The sequence below is a fragment of the Akebia trifoliata genome, chromosome 3 (genome assembly GCF_017979445.1).
Source record: "Akebia trifoliata isolate Shusen 1 chromosome 3, ASM1797944v1, whole genome shotgun sequence".
Lineage (NCBI taxonomy): Eukaryota > Viridiplantae > Streptophyta > Magnoliopsida > Ranunculales > Lardizabalaceae > Akebia > Akebia trifoliata.
The window spans coordinates 40,774,828-40,795,008 of NC_141377.1; the positions used below are offsets into that span (position 1 = coordinate 40,774,828).

Here is a 20,181-nt window from a genome sequence, read left to right on the forward strand (position 1 = left end):
ATATCACATGTTACGAGCCACCATTATTGATGTCAACGCCATCTTAAATTTAATTTAAAGTTTTTGAATTAAATTTTTTTTTTTTCTCGTGAGTCCTTATTGGGATGAACTTAAAAGGTGCACCTTTTCTTAGTTTCACTCTTATGGATTTATAGTTATAAAAACTGTGATTTTTATTTTTTTTTTTAATTGCAATTATATCACTATTTTAAATATGGACGATTAAATCATGATTTTTTCAAAAAATCATAAAAAATTTAAAAGAAATTTTGATTTTTCAAAAAATTACGATTTTTGTTTTTTAATCAATGATTTAAAAACAAACGAACAACATATTAGTTTTGGATTTTATAATTAAAAAAATTTATTATTAAATGTATTCCATGTTTTTCTGACTTTATCAACCGTCTCTTTTCAAAGTTTTCTATTGCCAATTTATTCTTGTACTCCAACTTTGTCACTATGATGAGATACAAAGGCTTAGGTCCCACTTAGGTTTGTTAAAAAGAAAAAATATTTTTGAGTTCAATGGTTACTAATAATCAATTGAGTAAACTTATTCAACTTCATTGGTGGTGGATTAGTTTTTTTTTTTTTTCACTCTCGAAAGTTGCGAGAGATGCTAATTAAAGATTAAAACACACGAATGTTACAAAAATTTGATTCAAATTATTATCTCGACATTAAAAAGTATTATAACACAATCAAATAACTTTAGCAGTTGTTTGCCATTATGTTCATATAAATTCCTAAATCATACAAATTGAAAATATAAACCAAAACAGAAAATTAGAAAAAAGCGAGATGGAGTTTCTATTAGCACCTCAACTTTTACTTATTCTAAACTATCGACTTAATATTTTTATTTTAAGTTAGGGTGCCAATGGCAACTCTCTTATCATTTCTAGATAGATAATGGTGTCATGACGACACAATAATGTAGTAAGACAACGAAAATTTATGGATTGCCCTCATCATTTTGAAAGTACATTAGAGGCAACATTATCCCCCAAAGTATGGGAAACCACTATTTTGGCTTTACAAAGGTTAAAATGATTTTCTTAATCGAATTAGGATCGGGTAAAACGTCCTAATCCTATTGGGCGTCGACGTGATATGTTTTGGTTGGAAGTTACGAAGGTTCTTAGCCAGGTCTTTTTCTACACTGCAAAAATTGTAAAGCATTTGCTCTCTAACCACAATGTGCCGTGTAGACACTATACTTATAAAATAGGAACGAGACACCATTCTAGATTGTGACTCCTCTTAATTTCGAAAAATATATGTGAAGCTCAAGATAGATTGTTTATAATGCAATATAAAATACATTTGAGTTTATTTTTATCTTGTACACTTCCTTTACTCTTTAGGTGTTTGCAAATAAAAATACTCTGATACTAATTCACTCAACACAATGTTAGGTGCCATTGGTTCATGAGTGTCAAGTATAGCATATTCTTGTCACAATCTTTGGAGTTGGGTTGTGTATGTCTTATCGCATGTTCGACTTAGAGCAACTCTAACCAGTCTTCATATCTCTAAACATGGAGATAAAGACTTTTAAATCAAATTTCAATTACTCTCCATGTTTTAAGATACCCCCATTATTTCATTATCCACGTCTAACATAGAGGGTGGAGAGAAATTTTGTCAGGGTCTCTAAATCATTATTCACCATTTCAAATATCTATTATGTCCACTTCTAGACAATAAAACATCTCCATAAACCTACTTTTTTAACGGACAAACTTTCATCCAATTAAGACCAACATCACATCCAATTATAATTTTAGTAAGGTTCACTTTATTGTTTTCTCTCTTTTCTTTTTCTATTTTTACTATATTTTATTTTTTATTCCTTTAACTTATTATATTATTTTTATTTTTTACCTCTTATTCTTATATTTTTAATAGTACCCCCTCACTTTATTTTTATCCTGCTTTTACTCTCTTAATCCAAAGAAATACTATGTCATTGGCACGGGTGAACTCTAGTTTTTTGTGAATATTATTTTTTTTCTCAAATAATTTAATTTTTTTAAGAGAATGAATAGTGATTAAAAAAAAAAACTAGTTGGAGTCTCAAGAGGATTGGAGGGGATTCCATCTTTAAATTTGAAGAAGATGTCAATTTGAAAGAAATATTTGGAGTATAGTTGAGTTGCTCTCAAGAGGCTTCAATACTAGAATACTAAGTAGCCTCGAGATCCCATCTACTTGTCTCGTATTCAAAGATTAACATGTCACATCTTTTTGGAGGTGAATCCTAATTCATAGAAAATGCTTTATACTTATTGGACAAGTAATTTTTCATTATTAATAAATTTATAGATAATTTACCAAATTAATTAAATAAATTTAATGTCCAGCTTGAAAGCACACTTCTTATCCAGCTTGAAAGCGTACTTTCTAGACGATTCTTTATTATTAAATGGACCAAATGAAAGCATCCAAGCTGTTTATCCCGATTCTCTACTTATTAAGATCTTGAAAATATGTTCTACCCAACTTACTTGGACACACTTTTAGATGAACCCTAGTTTCAAAATTTCTAAATTGGACGATGGATCGACTAAAAGGTGCAAAAGCTCCAAAAGTTATTATCATTTGAAAACTTTTTAACTTTAATTCTTATTTTCTATAAATTTATCACAAATGTTAAAAGCAGAAAATTAGTTTAGATAATTCCTTGCTTCTCAATCTATATATATATCCTCACCTTCGGTGAGACTAGTGTACTTGGGGTGGACGTTCCAACCAAACCCGTCACATGTTATAATAAGTATATTGAGACTAGAAGGCACATGTCTTTGAAGGGGTATATTGAGACTCGACGGCACAACCAGAGAGCACACTTAATCGCGTCTTATCATCTTAGTGAACCTCTAATTGAGACTGATGTATTATTATTATTTTGAGATTTGACCAATACTTTTTTGAACATCAAAACACTACTAATCATTTCAAAATGTCACGTAAAAAATTTGGTTGATGACATTTTAATGTCATATATTGTGACACTCTTGGATTAACGATCCCATCCAAAATAACATTGACCTTATCAATTAATTAAATTTTTTTTTTTTTTTTTTTTTGGTGTATTTATATATTAGAGATTATTTTTATAAGTGATTTTTATAATTAAGATTCAGATCATCTTTTTTTTTTAGAGCTCCTATTGGTACAATAACTTTCACTAACGGCACCCAAAGATATGGTGATTTACACATGAATTGGAGTGGCATTAGCAAAATTTGTGTGGCAATAAAATCTCTCCATATTTTTTTAAAATAAACTACATCCAACCATTGAAAAGTTGTTTGAAAAAAAAATGCTTAAATCTATGGTTAGAAATTACCAATCAGACTGATTTACTTTTGGGTAGGCCCATCTAGTGTACTCCCAAAATTCACGTAGACTGGAAAGAAAATCCGTACAGGACATTAGTAATAATAATAAGTGGACGTCATACCTGTCCAAAATAATAAAATACCTAAAATACCATCTTGACTTTTCACTAATGTCAAACATTATAGTTATAAATCAAAACATTTGCAAGGTCAATTTGGACAATATAATCCAAAAGGATTACAGACTTGGTCTTCTCTTTCCCATAGAAATGCTACGGCCATGGATTCTTGTTGAAGCTTTCTCTCTTTCCTTTCAACAAAAAAACAAAATGAAGAAAAATGTGATTTTACGCGCAAAGAGAAATCTTAACGATCCTTAATTTAACAAACAAGATAAAAAATCAAATCTTTTTTTACCTTAAAAAAAAAAAAAAAACTTTGCGGGAAAAAAAGGATCTTTGTCGGCATCGCGTGATTTTTGCTGGATTTCTTTCTAATTTAATGAAGTTTGATGAAATAGATAGATTGTTAATGAAATTTATGTGTTTGGTTTTGGTATCAATTTTGATTCGTTTGGGTAAAAAAGATCGTTTTCAGAAAATTTACTGACTTAGGGATCTTCAACTGTTTTTAAATCCAAATCGAAGGCGTGTTGAGCTGTTAATATCTTTGTCTCTCTCTCTCTCATTAAGTTGAGATTGCAAGCTGTAATCGAATGAGATCGGGTTTTGGACTCTTCCCCAGCCCCCACCTCCCTCCCTCTCTCTCTTATAAACGCATGTCGCCATGAATGAGAGACGCCTAGCTTAGATTCTTCTTCCACGCGTCCCATTTTCTCTGTTCATTTCATCTTTCATTTGTTCTTCTCTGAAAATGAGGTCAAGCATCTTCTAAATTATTACATTACGTAGGTTCTGAAAATTTCAACCATATTTTTTTTTTTTGGGGAAGGTAAAATTTCAACCATTTGAACCATAAAATCGACTAAAAATTCGATTTTGCTTCGCAAATCTTCTCTAATTCGAACAAAATGGCACCGTCGTTCCAATGGTGGGCGAAGGAGAACCACAGAGGAACGCCGGTTGTTGTCAAAATGGAAAACCCGAATTGGTCCATGCTTGAATTAGAGAGCCCAACTGAAGAAGATTTCCTTCCCAAAGGAGGAATTCGAACAAAAGGTAGAGAGAGAGGGAAGAACGCGAAGCAACTCACATGGGTTCTTCTTCTCAAAGCTCACAAAGCTGCTGGATTCTTCACCTCAATCGGTTCAACAATGTTGAACCTTGCATCTGCTGTTCGTCGAAGGTTGGCTTCTGGAAGAACAGATTCAGAGAGCGGAAATGAGATTGAGATCGAGAATCCAACCATAAAGAGCAGATTCTACTCTTGCATCAAGGTTTTCTTATGGTTGTCGGTGTTGTTGTTAGGGTTTGAGATTGCTGCCTACTTCAAAGGGTGGCATTATGGGGCTCCTCACTTGCAATTGCAGTATCTCTTGACTACCCAATTTGGGGTTCGTGGTATCTTTGATTCTCTGTATTCTGGTTGGGTTCTGATAAGGGTAGAATACCTCGCTCCACCTCTCGAATTCCTCGCAAATGTATGTATTGTTCTGTTCATGATTCAGAGCATCGACAGGTTAATTTTGTGCTTGGGTTGTTTCTGGATTCGAATGAAGAAGATCAAACCAGTCCCGAAACAAGCTGTTCGAGATATCGAATCCGGAGAAGGAAATGCAGACAATTATTTCCCTATGGTTCTTGTTCAGATCCCCATGTGCAATGAAAAGGAGGTAACTTCGAATCCCAATTTCATTTTTTTTTAGTCAAAATTGGATTTTTCGGTAATTTTTCGTAGATAGTCTCAGCATTTTAGTTCTTCAATTAGAGATTTTAGTCTAATTATACAACCCACAAATCAGGTTTATCAGCAATCCATTGCTGCTGTCTGTAAATTAGACTGGCCGAAATCTAACATGCTCATTCAAGTCCTTGATGATTCGGATGATCCAACAACCCAATTGTTAATCAAAGAAGAGGTTCATAAATGGCAACAAGAGGGTGCCAACATTGTTTACAGGCATCGAGTTATCAGAGACGGGTATAAAGCGGGCAATCTCAAGTCTGCGATGAATTGCAGTTATGTTAAGGAGTATGAATTTGTTGCCATCTTTGATGCCGATTTCCAACCCACAGAGGATTTTCTAAAAAGAACAGTTCCTCATTTCAAGGTATTACTTTGATCTTTTCTTGTTCACAAGGAATTGCAAGTTTCTTCGCTTTGATTGTTTTTATCCTAATTATACTAATACCCACTTTGTTGCATTATAGGATAACGAGGAATTAGCGTTGGTTCAAGCGAGGTGGTCATTTGTGAATAAAGATGAAAACTTGCTGACTAGATTGCAAAATGTGAACTTGTCATTCCATTTCGAGGTGGAGCAACAAGTGAATGGGATATTCATCAATTTCTTTGGGTTCAATGGAACAGCCGGTGTTTGGAGAATAAAGGCTTTGGAGGATTCTGGTGGATGGATGGAGAGGACAACCGTCGAGGACATGGACATAGCTGTCCGTGCTCATCTCCACGGTTGGAAGTTTGTCTTCCTTAATGATGTCGAGGTATAATTAATGGCGCATTACTACACTTCGCATAGCACCTTAATTCAGTGATTCTTGTGGGTTTCGTCTTAAATAGTGTTTTATTCCCTTTTCAGTGTCAATGTGAACTACCCGAATCCTATGAAGCTTATAGAAAACAGCAACATCGGTGGCATTCTGGTCCCATGCAATTGTTTCGCCTATGTTTGCCTGACATCATCCGTTCCAAGGTAACCCAGTTGTTATAATCATAATTAGATCAACCTTGTATGGTTTTGGAGGATTTTTTATTATTATAGTAAATGCTAATGGTTTCCATTTGGGCTGTGATGCAGATAAGTGTGTGGAAGAAAGCCAATCTGATATTCCTTTTCTTTCTCCTTAGAAAACTTATACTTCCCTTCTATTCATTCACACTCTTCTGCATAATTCTCCCCATGACAATGTTTGTCCCGGAGGCTGAGCTACCAATTTGGGTCGTTTGCTACATTCCAGTCACCATGTCGTTCCTCAACGTTCTCCCATCACCAAGATCATTCCCCTTTATCGTCCCCTACCTCCTCTTTGAGAACACTATGTCGGTGACAAAGTTCAATGCCATGATCTCAGGTCTCTTCCAGCTTGGGAGTGCCTACGAGTGGGTAGTCACCAAGAAGTCTGGTCGCTCCTCTGAGGGTGATCTTGTCAAACTAGTCGAGAAAGATCCAAAGCAGCAACGGGGCACATCGGTGCCCAATCTCGATGCCATGCAGGTTGAGGAATCTCGAAAGGATCGGAAGAAGCACAATAGAATGTATACAAAGGAGCTGGCACTTGCCTTCCTTCTATTGACAGCCTCAGCCAGGAGTTTGTTGTCTGCACAGGGTGTACATTTCTACTTCCTCCTCTTTCAGGGGATTTCGTTCTTGTTGGTGGGTCTTGACCTGATTGGCGAACAGGTTGAGTGAGTGAAACAGATTAAATATAGGAGAAATGGAAAGGTGATATATATATCAGTCAGATAAAAAGCCGAGCACAGCTAGTCAAAGAGAACAGCTTGGTGTATAGAATAGATGGTGAGGGTGGTGTCCTTCACCCTTCAACCTTGTCCATAGAGGGGAAGAGACTGTCAAAAAGAATAAAAAAGTATACTCTTTGTAGAGAGGGTGTAGATAATGGTGCTGCACTTGGATATGTAAGTTGGTTTGTTATTCTTTTGTTTTTGGATTCCAATTCTTCATGTATGAAAGTTTTGTTATTTTAAACACGTATATTAGTTACAGCACTAGAGTGGGAGAAGCTTGAGCTACAAAGCTTGTATTTTTTTATTTTTCTTTTAAACTTTTTTTCCCAATGTTAAGAAGATCTAGTGTCATATGGATGACAACAGCTTCTTGTATCCATTCCTTCAAATAATCGATATATTCAGCACAGTTTTATTTTTCTTTCGTTGATCTCCCTTTCTTATTTAGAACCCACTTGCATGGCTTGAATGATTTTTACAGGCAAACTTTGTCTGATAGAAAGAGCTACTGCAAATGTCCCCATCAAATTCGGTGATCTGTCTATAAAATTGATGCAATAATTGGCCTGGCCTACCTTAGTTACCCACCAAACCATCCAAAACCATATAATATATAAAAACTTCTCTAGGGATGACAGTTGGGGACAGTCCCGTTCACACAAAAGTTCAGAGATTGTTCGGTTTGACCTGAAGTCAATATTTATCTGTGGTCCATCAATTGTTGGAATATATAATGGTCCATTTCTGCATTGTACCTTGGACGCCAGTAACTAACAGCTATAAATTTAGATGGCAACTTGTCAAAGGAAAATGCAAAATTACAATAAAGAACCACACACAGCACGCCATTTCTCTATTATTGGCAAACATTCTATGAAGAAAAAGATGAGCTTATCTTAAGATGAATTACTAGAAATGTTCCATGAAAAAGCTCGTTTTAGATTTTATTATTTTTCCTGGGTTCTTGTGGATGGAATTGTTGCAGAGGTATTGTGAATTGCCTCTCGCATGAAACACCATACTAGTTTTCTTTTTTTTCTAAGCCCCGTTTGACTTCAGAATGTTCTTCAGCTTTTCATTTGCAACCACAAGTTCAGCAGCTATTCCTGGTTCATTGGCAGAATGTCCTGCATCTGGGACAACCTGCAACACAATAGAAAATTCCATCAATCATCAATACATTAGATCCTCACCTTTGACAAATACTTGAGATAGTTGAGCACCTCTTTTAAGACTATTATAGTCAATTTCTTTTCCCTTCGTAAAGCTAGTGGTGGATCTGTCCAACACCACTTATTATTCATTCATCAGTGCTTTCTTGTCTCATTTTTTTTAAAAACTTCCTTGGCCTTAATTGGGTTCCTTCCCAACTCTGTGCTTTCCCTTTTCCGAAGTTGGCTTTCCATGACATGTAAAGTGAAAAAGAGAATATGTGGGGTTTGTTGGAGGCCTTTGGCAGAAAAGAAACATGAGGATATCTCAGGGTATAGAGTTGTCAGATCTTGATAGATAACACCATCATATTTTAGACACCCCCCCACCCTTTTTTCTTTAGTGTAACTCGTCAAAAAATTTCAGGCCTTAAATTTTGAAGACTGCTTGTTGATGAATTATGTATATGAGGAAGATGATTATCTTAGTTGTTTCTCCTTTTTTTTTCCTTTTGTAGAAGTTAGGTCAGGTCTTCTCGACCTCCTTTCCATGTTCTCTTGTTGTATTTCAATCTCAAGGAAAGCTCAAGTCAAACTAATTTGATTAACAGCAGTGGATATTCAACTTGTACCGAACCTAGAAATTGGTAACAGTAAGCTAATAGAGACTAGGCAGCTTGTATTTCAACTAGCAGTGTAATGGAATTAATATGATACATCATTTGTCTCACCTTAAATTCGGCTTCCGGCCATGCTCTATGAAGATCCCATGCTGACATCATCGGGCAGCAAACATCATATCTTCCCTGCGAAATTATTCAAGATATCAAACAAGCTGCAATAAAAAATTATACTTAAATTTCTTCAGCATGTCATAAAATGCTACAGGCAGGTATATTATAAATGTGAACTTCCTACTTAACCACAATGGATGAAAAAAGAGAGATTTCTTATACGACAGTAGCGTGCAACTTGATAGATGACGAATGTAAATTAACAAAATCACTAATCACACAGTAAAAAAGTTATACAACAGGAACCAAAATGTAAAATTTCGATGGAATGATTGAAGATAAAATCACTGGAGACAGATATAAACAATGAATTCATGCAGGGAATAAAGCAACCCTAAATTTTTGGGACAAGGTTTTCATGACAATGATGAAGATGATTCATGCAGGGTGTCACAATAGAATGTGTTGCAAACCACTTCACACGTTTGCCTAATCAATCTTAGCATTTAAAGAGCTTCATCCCAATTCTGAACTATTAAGGGTTGGTTGCATGAATCTTCTTCCACATTCCATTATCTAAAGCCATATCAACGGTCAAAGTATATGCTTCTTCCAACATTTTTTCACTATCTTCACCCATGTCCTTTTTGGCTTTCCTACCATCTTTCTAGAGCCTTCAAAAATGAATGACCACGCCTAAATGTTTCTCATCAATGCTGCTGAAGGTCTTCATTGAACATGACCTCACCATCTAATAGGTTCTCTCTTATTGAAGGTACTCCTAATTACCCTTGGAATTGCCTATTTCTAGTTTGTTCTTCCTCCCATTGCCACTCATCCATCTCAACACAAGGTTGTAAATCTTGTCTGAGACCGAGATGATTGTTTATTGTAATTTGAAATTTACTACTACGTTTTCATGCTTGCATTGTTGTTTTCTATAAAGTACCAATATTTTTTTTCATAATTTTTACAATATTTCCGTCATTACCAAAAAAGGAATTATTTCCACACTGATTCTCAAACCTTCCCACCCCTGCATTGTTGTTTTCTATAAAGTACCAATATTTTTTTTTCATAATTTTTACAATATTTCCGTCATTACCAAAAAAGGAATTATTTCCACACTGATTCTCAAACCTTCCCACCCCAAAAGGTTGAAATATACCTAGGCATCAAAATTTAATACATTGCCTAGTGCTAAAATTTCCCACATAAACTTCAACTGAAAAAATTCTGAATTAATCCAACTTTCCTTAATTTCATCGTGCATTACGAACACTCTAACTGATGCATTTGATGCATCTAACATCATCTGTCTTTATTTATCATATTCCTCATTCTTGCAAGGCTATAGATCTCTTAACACCCTTTTCAGCCCACCTTTTCTGTACAAGTCACCATATACATTTCAAAGTTTCCCTTATTGGTAATCTCATGTCAAACAAGACCTTTTACAAATGGGTTTTTGAGTTCAACATTTCACTACTGAAAAAATTTCCATGCAAGGGATTCTTTTTCCCCTTAAGACATCCCTAATAAACGTTTTTGCTATTCTTTTGATGAAATTGACCATCTGATTTCACATCAAATTAGTTTTGAATTCTAAATTCCATTTCCTTTCTCTGCCAAATTTATCTATAAAAGTCAATACTTTTCCCCTTTAGACTCCACCTTATTCTTGGGCATTTTGTATTTCTCTTTCATTCCACCCCTTAATGCAAACATCCAAGACTATAGATATGACAGACCTAGTGTTTGTATATTGGTTGTGCTTCTCTTCAAAAATCATATAGCGAAAATAACCACTACATAATTCACTCTTAGAAGTCACCAAGTGCCAGAGTTCTTGAAGTAACTTTCTGATATTAAAATATCATAGGCTTCAGAAATTAAACGATTGAATTCCCTATTTCATTTCCTTCTCAAAACTAATGTCTTCTTGTACTCCACAAACCTCATATCTTCCAATGTGTCCTCCCCTATGTTAAAATTTAAATCCCTCGTAAGAATATCATATGCCTATCTAGATTTTTGTGTGTTAATCCATACATATCTTTGAGAAACTGCCTCTTATCACTTTCCTCCCATCCAACTTGTGCGATCTAGTTGGGGTAATGTAGTTAAAATTTTCAAATGAGAAATTTAATCTTGATCATTAAATTGGCCAGACATAACCAAGCACAAGCATCCACCATGATTAAATATAACAGGTTCCATAAATTGAGACTAGTAAAAAATACAACGGGATGATGCTTAAGCATATGAGACCATAAATATGGTGAAATTATGGGATAATAAGAATAAATGAACATTTAAATAATCACATAACTCTCCAAAATAACAGCACTATAAAACTAGTCATTCCTGCCAGTGTGTCAGGTATGATAAAAGCAACAGGCATCCACCATAGTTTAGTGCTTGAAGAACACAATATCCATGATATATTCATGTGTAGGTACAATACAAGCATATATCTAGACAACGAGATATATGTAAATTACATGCTACCGAGATAAATTGCATGCTTGTCCATAGGATCCAGGTGAATATATAACCAACTTACCTGTACAATTGTAGTTTTAATATGCCTTATCTTTTCAATATTATCCAACAGGAATGAATCTGAAGAGAAAAAGCCCTTGTTCACAAAGTAATGATTTTCTATCCTTGCGAATGCCTGCATGTTGTAGAAGAGACATAAAAGTTCTTATACGTTTAATTCAAGGCTAGATCACCACATAGATGAATCAAACCAAATGCCATGAAATGCCCAAAACAAATGATGCATGCCTCTAAAGTAAAGTTATAAATATCCAAATAATTAGGCATCTAATCAGAATCTTTGAACATCTACAAGTGAAGATTGTCTCTACTTTATGGAGCAGAAAAACCACAGAAGTAGACCTGATAGATAATAAAATAAGACACTTAACTGAGGTGATATGGTCATTCACTACAAAGACCGATGGCAGAACCAATGAGAAGGAACATTTATGTGGAAAGTTCTAAAAGGGAGATAGGAAAAATGAAAAAGGTGTGGGCTGTAGTAGCAAATAGTGCTTGAAGACACTTTCACCAATGAAAGACATGGTTTCTTATTACTGAACCTATATAGTTGGGAAGGGCTTATGATGATAATAACGAAATCTTAGGACATCTCTGATTCTGTATGTAAGTCTTGATAATTTGTCTTACTCCTGCATCCATTGGTACGAGCGTGATGGGAAGACTAAAATGGATATGGACTGCGGAAATGACTGGAGATTAGAAGACGCATGCCCCAATGAAAGCTAAAGCTTTTGATTGTTGATCCAACATAGCTGGGATAAGACTTATGATGATAATGATTAGTCTTTGGACATCTGCATCACATCAATGGATAATGGTCTTTGAAAATCAAACATAAAATAAAGATATCAGTGAAAGCAAAAAAATTCTCAGTACAATGGGTGATGTATAAAGATCCTAACTTTACTGAAAATAGCATACAGAATTAAATTCTCTATGCAGGAACAATTAAACCCCAACTTCCTTTTTATGGGCTTTTATTATAAACATTAAATTCATATTAGTAAATAAAATATGCATAGATTTTAAAATAGAGGTTGGGCTCAGGTTGGACTGCGCTGCCTGATGCCTCAACCAAGCCCAAGCCGTCTCTGGTCAGGTCTAGAAATTTAATCCATGCCCGACCTGAGATCAAAGAAAGCAAATCCAAGCCTGGCCCAAGGTTGGGCCACCAAGTTGCATCAATAGCCTTCACATGATCTTAGAATTAATGAAACTTGTACCATCTTGCACTCTATAAGATGGTTTCCAACATGCACTCTATAATCATTGGAAAGAGTAAATAAAAAACTACGAGTTCAAAAATAATGAATGATCAAACAAAGTTTAGGTAACACTGTATGTCTGCATTCTATAAGAATCCGGCAACGAATGGCAATTGGTATGATAACAGTTACATAATATAGTATATATGAGTCACTGTCAACCGAGCATGTTTCAGAATGCATTATTGTTATTTTCCAAACAAGAGTTTAAGGAATATCTGAAAATTCAGCACGAAGAACAGCTTACCAATGAAAATTTATCATCATCCCCTTTCTTGATGTTCTCCTCATTTGGAAGAAGATGGGCAGTCATCATCTCCCATTTGGTCCATGCCCTAGCAGCCTCATACTAGCAAACAAAACAGTCAAGCAAAACAAAAACTACTTAAATGTTAAATTCTACATAACGGGAAAATGGGAGCACCTTCTTTTTCACTATTAGACATAGAATGCTCCACAGCACTAGTAAAGGATGCAATGGATGCAGAGGTAAGACAAAGGGAAGACCTTCTATTGGTAACTGGGGATGGAGATAATTGTTCTCTTATTGATTCACATAATGAAAACCTACAATTATGTCAAAATAGTTTGGACACTTCCAGGAAATCCTTTCTATAAAACGATTAGGTGATAACCACGTCTGCCCTGATCAAAGGATGAGAATATTAATATTTCATAAATACGTCTTTGTTTCTTAAAACTGACAACTATTTAATAAGGGTTTAGGATTCAAAAAAAAAGAAAAAAAGAAATTAATAATGTTCCTCTAGATATGTTTGTAAGTTCAAAACATGGTTGAGTTTTCATCCTCACAAAAAGTTATCCCTTGAGCCATCTCCATGCAGGCCCTATGAGCCAAAAATAGCCTCTCCTCAGCCCCATGGACCCATGAATTTTTGTCCCACCCTTGGTGGACTCCACACTGAAAAATAGACTGATTGATGATTTCTTGTTGTTTGTCTGAGCATTTTTCATTGTAGACCAGAACCATGGGTAGACCATGTGGGTTTCAAGCCTTTGACGAAAAATGCTCAAATCCAATCGCTATGTATCTGTGTAAAATAAAGGGAAGTCAATCGAATTATTTGATTCGTCTATAACAAAGATCAATGATTGATTTAGTTATAAGAAGAACTTTTGGGGCACTTTGAGGGATCTAAACAGCAAGAGGATAGCTGAAATGCATGTGGAAGAAATAAGCCTTAGCCCTTAGTAAAGATAGAATTAAATGGTGGAAAAATTGTTCAAGATAGATAGCCAGGAAATTTGATTTCTGCCATCGCAATCACTTTCCTCATCCAATCTTGAACAGTCCTCACATTCCACTTTCAGTCTAAGGCTTATCACAACCTGAAATGAATTTGTTGAAATCTAGTAATTGATCATTTTTATTTCCAATGCAAGGAAAACATATCTTCCGATTGTAGATTGCAACCATTCATTAATTTCATAACCCTTTCTAGAGGTTATGCTAGAGGTTATGAATTAATAAATAGAAAAGGGCTTCTAGGAATCTTAATATGTCTCATTAGTCAAAGCCATAGCATACTTGTGTCAAGAGGGCACTCTTAAGTTATCATTGAATGGGAGTGAAAAATAGGTCTCAAACTACTGTTTTCCAACAGTTTGTTTGAGGCCTCTTATAGAACTTTGGGATTGGAGAAGCTACATGCATGCATAGAGAGCTAGTCTCTATGCACACTAATATACGGTATTGTTTTTCATGACCTAATATACTTTTGCATAGTAGTAAATGAGGAGACTGTAACCTAATATACTTTTTGCACAGTAGTAAATGAAACTGTAATAAACATTTTGCAAAGAATATAGCGTAGCCAGCAGTCCCCTTAAGCATGAGAGAGACTGTAACTCTCTTTTTTTAAGTTTTTCTTTACTACCCTCATTTCCTTAAAAGTTGAATTACAAAATTAGAAAAACACATACATTGATTCTGTTGGAACTTATAAGATTTTCTTGATAAATAACTTTTACAAATTATAGTCAAGAATAAACATATTCCCACCTGAAATAAACTGTCAATGATGGATACAGTTTGTTCACTGTAAGCAGTTTTGGCACATAAGAACTTCAGCAAAACCCAAAGCCACATGGAAATCTTACTTGTGTTTCAAGATCCTTGGAGTTCAGCCTCTTGCCGTAGGCACTAATAAAACAATTCCTCTCATTTTCAGGGATCAAGTCTCTAAAGGGCTCCCAAGCTGAAAATTGAGACAATAAAAAAAAATACAAAATGAGACACATATCGAGCAAATCAAAACCAAAAAAGAAAAAGAAAAAAAAACTCAATTAACCCAATCAACACAAGAAGCACATTAGCAAATGATTACAAGAGAATAAGCATAATCAGCTAAGGGTTAAAGGCTACCTATCCTCGAGCTATCATGTAATCATTCAGATTTCCATTTTGATGTTCTCCCATATGTTTTTTGATGGGTCACATTAAAGTTTTCTCCCATATTTATTTAATCTGTTCATACAGTAACAGATTTCATGCTGCACTGAATACATGGCACACTATAGAGTGAAGAAGAATGCTTAGTTACAACTGCAGGTATAAACATCTCTGCAAGCCACCCTCCCCATCATCGCCAAATAAAATAAGATAGTAAAACATTTCTATGCAGTTTCAGATATGTTAGTGGGAAACTCCCAACTTTTACTCTGGTGTAAGCTAAAGATCCTTTTCTGCAAATTTTCTGAACCAGGTTCACAGTGACCAGTTTTACTACATCTAGCAAATGAGCTTGTAAGATGATGTGTAATTGTAAAATTAGAGAAGTCACTGTATATAAATATTGACTAATCTACAACTCCAAAAAATTAATCCACATTCCAAATGATCCAAGACAACTGAACTTGTGATATCCTATACAAGATGTTTGTTGCATATAACTTGCATAATTTTGATGTCTTGTGTCAGTATAATTAGTTCACTGTAAAATTATTGTAATGATGCACAATGTGAAGAGAAGTTCATTGATAAACTTAAAACATTTTCAAACACAAGATTAGAAGCTTGATCGCTGTGATCTACTCCCTATAACCTACACTTTTCATTTTAATCATTAAAAAAAAATGTAGGAAACATACCATCAGGAAATATGGCGCAGCACCACCTTCATAAAACCAATCAAGCTCCTTCTTCCTTAACAGAAAAATGCCTCTGAGGACCATGCCAGTAACCTTATGATAAAATTGAAGGAAAAAACGTCAAGGGTCCAATGGACTAACCTATATGTGAGAGGGATTTCTCAAAGGCACGAATGATAGGATTTTGCCTCTTCAGCAAAAAATGTATTTAAAAGAAACAAATATAATAGAGTCATGATATTACTACACCATAACATATGAATAATTCCCATAGTTTTATTTCTTTTGCTCATCGTGGGTATCTCCATACTAATCTCATGGTCACACGCACTGCCCCCTCAGAAAGTCCTACATGCAACGGACTAGAGGGTGGCCCCAAGGAATTCATTGTTTTGTGGGGTTTTGAACACATGACCCACCCTTCCTGAGGAGCTTATCAAGGTTCATGATAAAATCATACCATAAGTGAATGGATGTCACAAAATCCCATTCACTTATGGTGTGATTTCATAAATAAATAAAAAACCACTTACGGAGTTGAATATTACTTTTATATGCAGTAATATCACAACCCTAATAATCTACCACCCAAACCCTCACCTGACATACCCACACGCCTTTTGCTTGACACAGATACACACCCACAGCACACACGCCGAGAAACACCCCCCAACCCCAACACACACAGCATGTGCACCTTGGGGGTTGGATGATATGCTTTAAACCCTCTAACAGAAAGGCATCTAAAAGAAACAAACAATAATGTACCACATACAAATAAAAATGCACACCTTTTCAGGATGTGATTGGCTATATGCAAGGGCCAGTGTGCTTCCCCATGACCCACCAAACACCTACATGATTTGTCTGAAGAGAGAGTGAGAATATTATCATCTAAGAATCTCTTTTGAAGCAATGCACAAAAATTTTAACCTGCCATTCTGGGATTCCGAAGAGTTCTCTTAGCTGTTCAATGTCATTAATAAGGTCCCATGTTGTGTTTTCTTCCAAGCAAGCATGGGGAGTACTTTTACCTGCACCTCGCTGGAAAAAGACCCTCTTATAATAATCTGTTTTAAGGATAACTAAGCACATAGTGAACAGTTTATCAGTTATCATGTATGGTCTAAATAAAAACCTGATCAAACAGAATAATGCGGTAGAATTCAGGGTCAAAGAATCTTCTGTTACTGGGTGATGTTCCTCCTCCTGGACCCCCATGGATAAACAAGACTGGCTGCCAAAACACCAAATTAAGAAGTTAACTTCTTGTAGCAATGTAAAATATGTCATCTACACAAGTGAATGTTTCACAATTCATATGAGAAAATACAACACTTTAGAGCATATTCAGGGATGCCTGTATAAAACAATATATCTAGCTATACATTAACCCCTACAGGTGCTAAACAGTTTCTGCCAAGGTTAAAAATAACGGAAATATCAGGTCAAATTATGGTAGACAGTTGTAATTCACTGTTGTAAAGATAGTTTCTTTTTCCAACTTTTTACCACACCATTCAATACTTCATTACTAAATCTGATGTACTTAATTTTACTTCTAATCCAATATTTAAAATAATATTGAAAAATATTATTAACACCCCAAATTAATGAGGTAATAGCCATAGCACACACAGACTTCAACATCTCAAGGTGCATATGATGCTTTTTGATTCCATGAAGTGAGATGTAAGCCTTTATTTATTTATTTTATTTTTTCTTTTTAAAAAGATCATTCAATATATGGAACAACTACATAATTAAAGATAGAAATGAGAAAAGAAAAGTTAAGATCTCTTCATTATAGGATTTACAGTTAAATAAAAATAATATGAAAAATATTATTTTTAATTTGATTTCTAAATTCAATAAAATATCTTGTTCCTAGTTAAAAGATAAAATGAAACTTGTACAACAGAGATAAAACAGTAGAAGATTCTTACTCCATCACAGTGAGAGATGAAAATTAAAGTAACAAAAGGGCTTCTAACTTATAACAATTTATTCAATGGCGGCTCAACAAAGAAGATATTTAGAGCATTTAAAACAAAGAAGAAATTAAATAATTCAAATTACAAGTTAAATATAGTGGGTTCATAATGCTTGCTCACATGCCCACTAGGATTCCCAGACTGCTCCCAATAGATGGTGTGGAGATCCGAAACCTTTAGAAAACCGCAGCTATACGGTTCTATATCGGGATAAAGCTTCCCATTTAACTCTGGAGCCAAATCCATCGACACGAAATTGGATTGTAATTCACTCGAATAATCAAGATTGCGAGCTCCAACTATCAATTTCTTTCTCCCTAAACAACCAAATCAGCACTAACAAGTTCACAGATACGAAATTTCTGATCATAAAAACCAGAAAAATAAAATGAAATAATGAGGAAACAAAGAGAAATAGACAAATTCTGAAGGAGATTGGATTGTGTACTAAAGAAAACTTTATGTGTTCTTATCAAATGAATCATCCAACAAAATACTTCAGACAATATAGCTAGAACCCTAGAGAAAAGATTGATCGAGAATAATTAAATCTTTCAGTAAAAACCACACACACACACACACATCCAAGAAAAAAAAAATGCAATTTTCAGGTTTTCTTTTAGAGAGAAAAAAAGATGAAATTAGGGATTTTAATTACCTGAGAGGAGGTCGTGGGATGTGAAACGTAGAAGAGTGGAGAGAGCGATATGGGGGATAAGAGAAAGAGAAGAAGGGATCTTTTTTATGGGAAGAGGCTGGAGGATGAGATTAACGCTACAACTCATCGTTGAGTTGACGCTATCTTCCACTTAACTGTATAATCTATCTATAAAGTGTTATTTAGATATACACCACTGAGTTTTGGTGAATATGTTAAATACCCCTTATCATAACAATACTCCCTGACCTCAGTCTTCTCTGAGAGATTAAGGCTATGTTTAGTAACAATTCTGATTTCTGAAGTCTAGGAATTAAAAATCAGACTTCAGAAGTTTTATCGAACGCCCTTTATTGCTGGTTTAAAATTTTTGAATTTGAATTTTAAAGTCTGAAGTCTGAAACGAAACAAACAGAAATAAAATTATTGAAGTTTGATTTTTTAAAATGGATCACCCCCATTCAAACTTTCATAAGTGCTATCAAACACACGTTAATTTAAATTTTCATTAGAATTCAATTTCCTCGAGAGAATAATATTGAAAAAATGCAACTTGTGAAAAATTGAATTCCACTATTTGATTACACTTGGTATCGAAACAGCTCCGAGTCTCAATTCGAAAATAATCCAAATACGTACTTGGTGATTAATTTTGATTAATTGGTATTATATCGATAGAGAAGATGTCTAAAGGTATGTGTACCAATGCCTTTGTTGAACGTCCTGTTGCAATAAATTATGCATGACATGCATTATTTTCAATCTATAGAGCCCATTTTTTGTGTCAATAAGTCTAATGCTAGTTCATTGATCGGTACTTTTCATAATGGCCTATCCGTTTTTAAACCATAATTACCAGGTAGGCTTCATGCTTTCCTTTAGTTTTGCCATGTGGTCCTTAAGGTCTTGTTTGGTGATGAATGCCTTCCCTGGAAGTGATTCTATTTAGTTGTTTGGCAACTATGCCCAAGTTGCTTTTTTTGGGTCTAGAAGCAGGATTAATTGAAGGGAAGTTACATTGACACGATGCAATATTTAAGGGCCCTCCAAAATTTTGTCTTTTTTTAAAAAATAAAATAAAAAAACACGAACTCACCCCTCTCTGCATTATCTCCTCTGACAGCGACAAAGTTACATAGGGACCAGTGGGGGCTATGCCCCCACTGAACTTTTATAAAAAAAATTGTGGCGTAGCTAGGAAGAATTCTAAAGTAGTCGTGGACTCAAAACTAAAGCTAGCCCACATTGAACTCTTATAAAAAAAAGTTTTATTTAGCTGGGCAACATTTTTAGATGAGTATTGGGCATACCTATGTGTGGCAAAATTATTACAAAAACTCTCTTACTTTACATTTTTTTTTGTTGAACGAACCTTACTATATGAATCAGGTTAGCATGACTAATTTGGTAAGATTTCAAGTCTTACTAAGGGTCATGGGTCCACGTGGTTCATCAAATTGACAATCCAACACCACAGACTTCTAGATTTTGTGAAAAATTCCTAATTAAAAGAAAATAAATAAATAATAAAAAAATCCTTTTTTTACTTGATCGAAGGTCTTAAAGATGAATGACTACCGAACTCCCAAATTTAAAACTAAAATTTAATGGTGAAAATTAATATTATTTTTCAAAATTCTTAGAATTTTGTCTTTATAATCTTGTGGCATCAAATCATATTTTTGGATGCCACAAATTGATACAGTTAAGATCCACTCCAAGTACGTTAAGTAACAAATTAATC

The 20,181-nt window shown here is 34.7% G+C and overlaps 2 protein-coding genes across 2 annotated transcripts; one reads left to right on the forward strand and one right to left on the reverse strand.

Annotated features, from left to right (window-relative positions):
- Window positions 1–3,865: 3,865 nt before the first annotated feature.
- On the forward strand, window positions 3,866–7,374 carry LOC147406971 (putative xyloglucan glycosyltransferase 12). Its single transcript, XM_086435338.1, has 5 exons — window positions 3,866–5,142; window positions 5,272–5,580; window positions 5,681–5,971; window positions 6,067–6,180; window positions 6,286–7,374. Exons 1-5 carry the CDS (start codon window positions 4,381–4,383, stop codon window positions 6,895–6,897), a joined length of 2,088 nt encoding a protein of 695 aa, XP_086291464.1. The 5' UTR covers window positions 3,866–4,380; the 3' UTR covers window positions 6,898–7,374.
- Window positions 7,375–7,709: 335 nt separating this feature from the next.
- PIP (proline iminopeptidase) lies at window positions 7,710–18,601 on the reverse strand. Its single transcript, XM_086435339.1, is given in 12 exon segments — window positions 7,710–8,096; window positions 8,836–8,910; window positions 11,405–11,518; window positions 12,922–13,023; window positions 14,796–14,893; window positions 15,786–15,803; window positions 15,806–15,878; window positions 16,577–16,639; window positions 16,719–16,829; window positions 16,924–17,022; window positions 17,900–18,096; window positions 18,438–18,601. Coding segments are annotated over 12 exon segments (1,182 nt in total). The 5' UTR covers window positions 18,565–18,601; the 3' UTR covers window positions 7,710–7,991.
- Between the last annotated feature and the right edge of the window lie 1,580 nt (window positions 18,602–20,181).

Coding starts and splice junctions, on each gene's coding strand:
- LOC147406971 (XM_086435338.1), top strand. CDS start 4,381: ATGGCACCGTCGTTCCAATGGTGGGCGAAGGAGAACCACAGAGGAACG. Junction 5,581..5,680: donor GAACAGTTCCTCATTTCAAG/GTATTACTTTGA, acceptor GTTGCATTATAG/GATAACGAGGAATTAGCGTT. Junction 5,972..6,066: donor TCTTCCTTAATGATGTCGAG/GTATAATTAATG, acceptor TTCCCTTTTCAG/TGTCAATGTGAACTACCCGA.